General features: G+C 41.0%; 1 protein-coding gene across 1 annotated transcript; it reads left to right on the forward strand.

Annotated features, from left to right (window-relative positions):
• Window positions 1–3: 3 nt before the first annotated feature.
• LOC121552106 (nesprin-1-like) lies at window positions 4–6,616 on the forward strand. The gene is made up of 5 exons (XM_041864841.1): window positions 4–15; window positions 110–370; window positions 609–701; window positions 2,968–3,026; window positions 5,091–6,616. Exons 1-5 carry the CDS (start codon window positions 4–6, stop codon window positions 5,443–5,445), a joined length of 780 nt encoding a protein of 259 aa, XP_041720775.1. The 3' UTR covers window positions 5,446–6,616.
• The last annotated feature ends 3,796 nt before the right edge of the window (window positions 6,617–10,412 follow it).

Genomic DNA, 10,412 nt, shown 5'->3' on the forward strand with positions numbered 1-10,412 from the left:
AATATGTTTATCCTCGCAAAATACCAATATCCTAAAGGGTTATAGCCTAGCCCAAAATAAATTTAATTAAAAGCTACCCCTCTCACCTCCTCCCCCCATTCACCTCCAGCAAATCAAGTGTGAGCTGCTGGACTCCCAGAAGAAGGCTGCTTCCCTCCATGAGCTCTCAGCCCAGCTGCTGGTGCACACCCAGACCCAAATCCTGCCCCAGGCTTCAGAGCAGACCCAGAACCAGACCCATGCCAGCAATTGTCTGGAGGCCCAGGAGAAGGTGCATGTGATCGGGAACAGGCTGTGGCTGCTCCTCTGGGAGGTCAGTGCTGACCTGGAGGGCCTGGAGAGGAGACTGGGCACCATGGACACACAACAGGTCAGAGAAAAATACACATAAGGCCTGCAGACATATCACATACAGTACATTTATGATGTGGGCTTTTTAGTGCAACAATTATGACAATCACTTGAGGATCTCCAGGTTACTAGTTAGAAGCAGGTAATGAAACAGGGAAATGCACCCTGTGTGTCCGTCCGAGTGAGCATCAAGAGAAAGAGAAAGAAACTATTCTTCAGACTGACTATTTCTCTTTGTCCACATTACCTCTTAGTAGGACTCCCTGCCTTTGTCTCCTGTGGACAAATCTGACACCTCTGGATCCACCAGCCCCGTCTCCGAGGAAACTGTGACGAGTCGCCGGCGATCGGTAATGTCTCTCCCTGTTTACTTATCTAGGACCTATTATTCACTGTAGATTTATGTAATGGGGGCTGTGTTTGTATAGAACGTCATTGGTGTGGGGTTTACTGGTTATAGAAATAGCAAGTCACCCTGACCAAATTATAGAGTGATCTCCCAAATGTTATCCTTCATCCAAAATGTCACCCTCTTTCTCTCTCCCAACGCATGCTGATCCCACAGAACAACTCTCAGTTCCAGCCTTTACACCGCAGCTACCCACCAGCCCTTTCTGTTTTAGTTCAGGCAATTAAGTAAATTCATTGAAGTTATACCCTTTGTTTGTAGATTGCTTTATAGCTGCCCTGCTAACACATCCACCACTAAGAAATATACATCGTTTTAGAACACCATCATGGGTTTTTCTTTATTTTTACTAGTTTCTACATTGTAGAATAATAGTGAAGACATCAAAACTATGAAATAACACATATGGAATCACGTAGTAACCATTTTTTTTGGAACAAATCTAAATATATTTTATATTTCAGATTCTTCAAATAGCTACCCTTTGCCTTGATGACAGCTTTACACATTCTTGGCATTCTCTCAACCAGCTTCATGAGGTAGCAACCTGGAATGGGGGGGTTACAGAATATAGCCCTATTTGGTAAAAGACCAATTCCATATTATGGCAAGAACAGCTCAAATAAGCAAAGAGAAACGACAGTCCATCATCACTTCAAGACATGGAGGTCAGTCAATACGGAACATTTCAAGAAATTTGAAAGTTTCTTCAAGTGAAGTCGCAAAAACTTTCTTCAAGTGTGTGAATCAGGCCTTCATGGTCGAATTGCTGCATATAAACCACTACTAAAGGACAACAATAAGAAGAAGAGACTTGCTTGGGCCAAGAAACACGAGCAATGGACATTAGACCGGTGGAAATATGTCCTTTGGTCTGGAGTCCAAATTTGAGATTTTTGGTTCCAACCGCCGTGTCTTTGTGAGACGCGGTGTAGGTGAACAGATGATCTCCGCATGTGTATTTCCCACCGTAAAGCATGGAGGAGGAGGTGTTATGATGTGGGGGTGCTTTGCTAGTGACACTGTCTGTGAATTATTTAGAATTCAAGGAACACTTAACCAGCATGGCTACCACAGCATTCTACAGCGATACGCCATCCCATCTGGGTTGGGCTTAGTGGGACTATCATTTGTTTTTCAACAGAACAATGACCCAACACACCTCCAGGCTGTGTAAGGGCTATTTTACCAAGAAGGAGAGTGATGGAGTGCTGCATCAGATGACCTGGCCTCCACAATCCCCCGACCTCAACCAAATTGAGATGGTTTGGGATGAGTCAGACCGCAGAGTGAAGAAAAAGCAGCCAACAAGTGCTCAGCATATTTGGGAACTCCTTCAAGACTGTTGGAAAAGCATTCCAGGTGAAGCTGGTTGAGAGAATGCCAAGAGTGTGCAAAGCTGTCATCAAGGCAAAGGGTGGCTATTTGAAGAATCTGAAATATAAAATATATTTAGATTTGTTCCAAAAAAAATGGTTACTACGTGATTCCATATGTGTTATTTCATAGTTTTGATGTCTTCACTATTATTCTACAATGTAGAAACTAGTAAAAATAAAGAAATACCCTTGAATGAGCATGTGTTCCAAAACCTTTGACCGGTAGAGTATGTTGCCCCTTCAAGCTGTTGTTCTTTGAGATGGTTTTTGCTACCTACACTATGGAGACCTGCATAGCCAACAATTCACAAGAAATGCTGGCTTTTCACTAACTGCTGTTTTATAGAGAACAATTGCAGTGTCAGCAAGTAGTGTAATTGCAAATAATTATAAACGTTAATGCTTCTAGTCATTACAGGCCACCATAACAGCACTATAACCTCATCATAATTTATTAATACATTCATGAAGCATTACTAATCGTTGGCAACAATTAAACATTTCAAACTAATAGGATGGTAACATTTAATGTATTTTCTACCCACCTATAGATGGAAATGAATGTTTGATGAACATATCAATAAATTGTGTAATATTGTAATTCCTTATGAAATCCAATGTGAAAATACAGATTTCTTGGTTCTGAGACTTCTATCACTGTCACAGATTTTGCTGCTCTTTAGTTGTTAAAGTTCTATTGATGTTACTGCCTTTTCTGTTATTTGTTGGTTAGTTTTTATCTCTCATCTGAAGATTGGTTTTTATTTGTTCCGGACTGAACAATTCTTTTTTTCTTTTACCCCACGTCCTGCTCATTGTGTGGTTCAGCCCCTGGGCAAAAGTAATCATGCCCACCCAGGACCCCCTGATAGTTGCCCGCATCACAGGTACCTCTCTCCTGGACTCTAGAACTATGGGAGGATGATGGAACCATGACCGCATACCTTTGACCTCTACAAATTCTTAAACCAATCAGTCAATCAATCAAATAAATTATACTCTATGCCCCTAGTTACTGGTCCAATGCCTTTTAGTTGTCTAACTCATAATGACACAGTTAAGAAACTGGATAGGAAACCGAACCTAAACCAGATCCTTATGGCCTCTTCTGCCTCTCTCATCTGTTGAGAAATGATGCGTCCTCTTTACCCCTCCAAACTTCCCCAACATTGGCCCATATGAGTTCCATGATCCTCCTTCCTTCTAGAAGCGACGTAGCCAAAACCGATTTGGGAATCAACTAGTTCAGGGGATTCCTTTCTTCCTTTAAATGAAAGTGGAACATTTTCTGTTGTTTTATTGCTCTCTGCTACTATGCACTGCTGTCTGATCGATGATGCCAGGTGCTGCTCACCTATCTAAGGAACCACTAATCCCTGTAGTTTATTTCTCATCCACTAGATGGAATGATCCTAATGTTTCTGTTTCATCACCCTCTGCTGACTCACTTTGCCTTCTTTTTTTTTCTTTTTTTACTTACTATCCCTCTATTCCTCTCCCTTTCTCTTCATGGCAAACTAGCTATCTCCTGTAATACATTTTCTCAATCTCTTCCTCCCGCTTACTCTAATTTCTCTCTGTCTTTTTTCCCTCATCCTTCTCTAATTTCCTTACTAATAACCCACCCACCTCTGTCCCGTTCTCTCTTTTATTTTGAGTCTTCTCTCCGTGGTTTTTGATCCATTTAATGACATTTAGGCTGGGTTGAACCCTGGCCCTAATTAGTTTACGGATAAGTGGTCGAGCAAAGGTAATGAGGCTCTGCTGGGGCTGGTAGGCTCCATTGTATGAGCATGCCCTGGCTCCACTAGCTCCCTCTTACTCACTAATTGGCTCCGTAAATTGAAATCTAGCAATGTATACAAGGTTGCCATGGAGTTCAGGGGTTCTCTGCGGCCCCAAACTGTGGACCTCCTGAGGTACGCCTGCTGAGGTAGAACACGCGGGCAAGGATATACACACACACACACCACATTTAATACATCACAATATTCTCACCATTAATTTTAACAATTTAATGAGAGATAGAGACGTGTGAAAGGCTAGGGAGTGAAGGCGTGGAGGGGCTGCAGACAGACTGCTTGCAGCTTCCTCCCCCAGACCACCAGGGAGCTTTGTGAGGATGACGATGGGTGGAGGAACACTGAGTTCCACCTCTCCTCTTGGCTCCCTCTCTGGGAGTCTCTGGAGGGGTTTTTGGCACAGCGAGCTCTGCTCAGAATGAGACTTGACATTGAACTCTCACACAGTCAGCTCTAAGAGCAGGGTTTTCTCTTTCAGTGAGAATGGTCCCTGTGTATAGGAGAGCTGTCAGAATAATGTGGGTAGCACAGGAGGTTAGTGGCACTTTAATTGGGGAGGACGGGCTCGTGGTAATGGCTGGAGCGGAATTAGTGGAATGGTATCAAATACATCAAACACATTGTTTCCATGTACTCCTGAGTGGCGCAGTGGTCTAAGGCACTGCATCGCAGTGCCAACTGTGCCACTAGAGATCCTGGTTCGTCGTCCAGGGTAGGGGAGGGAATGGCCGGCAGGGATGTTGATAGTTGTGGGTTCGATTCCCACGGGGGGCCAGTATATATAAAAAAATAGGTATTCACTAACTGTAAGTTGCTCTGGATAAGAGCGTCTGCTAAATGACTAAAATGTAAATGTAAAATTCCATTCGCTCAGTTCCAGCCATTATTATGAGCCATCCTCCCCTCATCAGCCTTCACTGGTGGGTACAAATTGCTGCTGTGAGTGTGTGTAACCTTTTCACTGTAGTGTGTGAGTAACCTTGTGTGTGTGATTGGTGTGTTTACTCGGGTGTGTTGTATCTTACGATATTAACCCTTTTGTCTGTATCTTACCTCTTTACTGGTGTGTGCGTGTTTATGTCCCTGTGTTTAAAACCCTATCCTCTGTTATTTCTGGTTTGTCTAACTCCGTTCTCTTTCTCCCTGCAGTCTGACCAGGTCTCTGGGTAGCGGTGGCTGTGCTTCCTCCCGTTCTGACTCCCCCCTGGCCCGCTCTTCCTCGTCCTCCTCCTCGTTGTCCTCCTCGTGCCCTCCGAGGGCACAGTCCTTTATCCTGAAGGTCCTGAGAGCAGCCCTGCCCCTCCAGCTCCTCCTCCTGCTCCTGTTTGGCTTAGCCTGCCTGGTGCCCACGACAGAGGAGGACAACAGCTGTCACCATGCCAACAACTTTTCCCGCTCCTTCCACCCCATGCTGCGCTACACTAATGGACCAGAAATACTTTTTCATGTGTATGAATGTTCGCTACTCCTCTCAGGACTTTCTTCCTCTGCTACACAAAGATGACATTCACTCATTTTAGAGTCTCTAACCCCTACCAAACCCATTGAATAACAAAAGCATCCCTGGGCTACATGGCCTAAACAACCTCTATATGAAAATTGTTCCTCAACACCCATCTACAAGATAAATGGACCTATACCTTGTGAATCCCCTAAATCACAAAATAATGTAAACTATTTATTTGTAATTCTTTATAGTAATCTGTATGTTATTTTAAGTTTGAGGAAACGTCTGAAGTTGGAAAAAACATATCACTATTTACAGTATGTGCAGGTAGCCTAGCGGTTATATCATTGGGTCAGTAACCGAAATGTCACTAGTTCGAATCCCCGAAGGTAGAAAAAGTGTCAATGTGCCCTTAAACAAGGCACTTAACCCTAATTGCTCCAGGGTCGCCGTTGATAATGGCTGAGTTGGGATATGCAAAAACCTAATTTCCAATATACACTTGTACATGTGGACATTTGTACATGAAACAGGACAAATATATGCGCCCAACAAATTATTATGTTTGGAGCTGTGGACTGTGCTGTGTGTGTGTGCAGTTCAGAGAGTTCAGTGCTGCTGCTACTTAGTTGTTACTCAATCAGCATTTGGTAGATGTTAGAATCTATTAAGCTAGGGTGCCTCCTAGCAAGTGAGATGTCCAACTGTTAGTGCATAGACTAGGCTGCCAGTGAAGTTTGAATACCGAACATTCCCATTACTCCTAGAGATTCTATAGAGCTAAAAGCTGAACCCAGAGCACTGACATGGAGGAAAACTAAAGGGACATGACTGACCTGCAAACACATGTTGAACTACATAATTGGTTATAGTTAGGTTAAGTTTAGAAGTTTGGTTAAGATTAGGGTTAATGTTAGGATTAGAGTTATGGGTTGGCATGCCAGTAACATCCCTTTTGTGGAACCCCACTGACATGAGCACTGTTGAATGAAGGTACTGCACTGAGACATCCTCCTCCTAGAGCCAAGACAAGTATTTAACGTAGATTTTATTTCGGTGTTTTAAAACAAAACAATCAAGGCAACAAGACGAATCATGTAAACTCACTTGTAAGATTCAGGTGATTTGTATATTGATGTTTGAAATGCCCATAGCTGTGGGAAGTAGTTTGGGAGTGGGGGTGCTGTGATTTTCTTCAATATCGGTCCGCTAATACAGGACTATTAAAGGCCCAGTGCACTACTTTTGTGAAAGAATATGTGTTTTTGTATTCCTTTGAGTTTGCATTACTTAATTAACAAAATGCCAGACAGTAACTTAAATATAATAATGCAAAAAATATCTAGAGCATTTATTAAAGTCTTTGTAAAATAATTACAATGGTTTTATCCTTGATGTCTATTCACAGCAATACATGTTACATGACAGTCAGTTGAAAGGTGGACTGTGAGTGTGAACTTGATGATGGACCGTAGCATCCAAGTAAACATATACATTTACTGTACATGTGGTAGGTGTAGAGCAGACTGAGTAATCAGCAGTGGCTCTCATAAGGCAGAACAAAGAATGATCTATGTATTTAATCATCTTCAGAAACAAGCAAGTCATTTCTCTGTATTTTTCTCTATCTCGCTCTCTCATACACACAAACGTTACACAATTAGATTAAATTAACGCAACAATTTGTTAGAGTAAGCAAATAAATATTCACAGAACAGCTGCAAAAAAGGCTAAATAGAGTACCACATTATGAGTCGTAATACCCATAAAACCTAGCGGTCAAACAGGGAAATGGTTTAAATCAGACAGAGTAGTTATTTGCTCTGATTCATGTGCAGTGTTAATGAGACTCCAGTCCTTTAGCTCACGTAGCAGACAATACCTGCTTTATGAGGTGCTACAAACCCATGGCAGGATTAGACAGATGGGTATACAGATAAGATTTACTTGGGTACCAGCCCATGTTGGGGTGGAGGGGAACGAGGCAGTAGATGAACTGGCTAAATAAGCACTTAGTAGTGGGGATGTTGATGTTGTAGTTTCAATGAGCAAGGCAGAGTGAAAAAGCCTGATATATACAGTGATGGTGCAGAGATGGAAAGAGTAGTGGAATAAAGATAATAAGGGAAGGCATTTATTTCAAGTACAGAGGAAAGTTGGGAAGGGAAGGACAGCAGGAAAGGACAGAAGAGAGGAGGCTATTTTTACAAGATTAAGGGTGGGACACAGCCAGTTGAATGAGACATTAAATGTGATAGAAAATTATCCAACAGGAAAGTTTGATTATTGCCAGGAAACATAGACCATGTAGCATGTTTTGCTACAGTGAGGGCAGTATCAGAGGGAAAGAGAGAGAATGAGATCTAGTATGAGGGAGAAGGGGATACAGGAAATTAGTTTAAAGAGTATATTGAGTAGAACATCATTAGATATAGTCTCAAATACTTTGTTATCTTTTTTAAGAGCAACGGGGCTGGCAGGTAGGATTTAGTTTCCCCCTGTCTCTGGCCCACACTCCAGTACAGTAGGTGGCAGTAATGCACCATAACGTTGGATGCCAACCGCCGATAAACCCCACCAAAGAAGAAGAAGAAGAAGCAGGGAAATGGTTCAAATTGTTTTTCCACCATTAATTTTTCTCATATGGGATTTTAGAAACACTTAAAATAAGGGCTCTGTTCCGTGTAGGCTTACCCTGGCATGACGTTTTGATAACCTTGTAACTCTCTCTAAGACAAGGTGACTTTTATCAATATATTCGTCTGTATTTACCCCCCAAAAATACAATGCTAATTAGCTGCTTATGTGGCTATCATAAAGAACTACAAATACCGTGATGATCTGGACGAGACTGCCGAATCGAGGCAAAGGTAAGAATCTCTGGATTAACTATCTAATGTTAGCTAAATGTAGAAATGAATAAGTTGGCTACATTTCTTTAAATGGACAATTCTGTGAACTGTCTTTATTTTAACCTCTACTGGATGGGTGTCCCGAAATCGGGATAGCTGTTGCTCAATATGGATAATGTGACTACAATGATGTTGTAAACAAAAGCTAATTTTCACGGACATATACATGTCTTATATGGGCAGAAAGCTTAAATTATTGTTCATCTAACTGCAGTGTCCAATTTACAGTAGGTATTACAGTGAAAGAATACCATGCTATTGTTTGAAGATAGTTTGCTCTGATTTGTCATCCTGAGGGACCTAAAGATAAAATGTAGAGTTGTTTTGTTTGATAAAATAATGTTTTATATCCTAACACGATCCATGTTGTATCAAATCAAATCAATCAAATTGTATTTGTCATATGCTTACTTACAAGCTCTTAACCAACAATGCAGTTTTAAGAAAGAATACATAAAAAAAGAAAAAAAAAGTAACAAATAATTAAAGAGCAGCAGGAATCAGGAGGATATAATTATGGTCAGATTTGCCAAATGGAGGGCGAGGGAGAGCTTTGTACGCGTCTCTATGTGTGGAGTAAAGGTGGTCTAGAGTTTTTTTCCCTCTGGTTGCACATTTAACAAGCTGGTAGAAATGAGGTAAAACTGATTTTAGTTTCCCTGCATTAAAGTCCTCGGCCACTAGGAGCACCACCTCTGGATGAGCGTTTTTTTGTTTGCTTATGGCCGTATACAGTTCATTGAGTGCGTTCTTAGTGCCAGCATCGGTTTGTGGTGGTAAATAGACAGCTACGAAGAATATAGATGAAAACTGTCTTGGTAGATAGTATGGCCTACAACTTATCATGAGATACTCTAACTCAGGAGAGAAAAGCCTTGAGACTTCCTTAGATATCGTGCACCAGCTATTGTTTACAAATATACATAGACCGCCACCCCTTGTCTTGCCAGAGGCTGCTGTTCTATCCTGCCGATACAGTGTATAACCAGCCAGCTGTATGTTATTCATGTCGTCGTTCAGCCACGACTCGGTGAAACATAAGATATTACGGTTTTGAATGTCCTGTTCGTAGGATATACGCGCTTGTAGTTTGTCCATTATATTTTCAAGCGATTGTACGGTTGCCTGAATTCTGACTCGTTCAACTTGCAACAAAACATTTCGACATAATATATACGCTACATCTTGTTTCACCCAGTCAAGTTCAGTTTTTCTGCGATCCTCAGATACTCAAGAAGGCAACCACACTTTTTTTCATCATTCTGCATGACTTATAGGCTACACAAAAGCTATTTGAGCCCACCAAGAACTGACATGATTACTCACCAATGAGGCGGGTGGTGTTCACTTAATTGACTGTATCTTGGACCAATGACCACCTATCGTTTTGAAACATAGCTAGCTAGATAGCCAATGAGCTGGAATTTACAGGAGTATGAGACGGTCCATTGTCTGAGGAAAAGCCTGTGTATTCATTACGAGCAAACGCGGTTTAGTGTCCACTGTAAATCTAAAGAAGGAAGTGGCGCATCGCGTTAAGCACAGCTCGATTTAGTAAACAGTTTTCTGCACATTTTGAAAGTACAACATGGCTACTAATACTTGAAAAGCTAAATCAAAGTCCAGGTATACAGATTTGGACGAGATTATAGCAGAAATCGACCGGGAAAATGTCACAGAACCAGTAGATGAGGACTTAGTGAATACAGTTTAGACGCAACAGCTGAAGATATGTTTTTGGAAGGAGAAGACGCCACTTTAGAATGGTAAGTTAAATATGTTTTTTCTACTCATACTAATGAAGTTGTTTGAATGGTTGCATATTATTAATTTGAGATTTTTTATAGGATTGCTATATATATATATATATATATATATATATATATATATATATATATATATCACACAGTACCAGTCAAAAGTTGGACACATACTCTTTTTCAAGGGTTTATCTTTTTCTTTTTACAATTTTCTACATTGTAGAATAATAATGAAGACAACAAAACTATGAAATAACACATATAGGATCATATGGTAAACAAAAAATTGTTAAACAAATCAAAATACATTTTATATTTGAGATTTTTCGAATTGCCTTGAAGACAGCTTTGC

Source organism: Coregonus clupeaformis, chromosome 36 (genome assembly GCF_020615455.1).
Source record: "Coregonus clupeaformis isolate EN_2021a chromosome 36, ASM2061545v1, whole genome shotgun sequence".
Taxonomy (NCBI): Eukaryota; Metazoa; Chordata; class Actinopteri; order Salmoniformes; family Salmonidae; genus Coregonus; species Coregonus clupeaformis.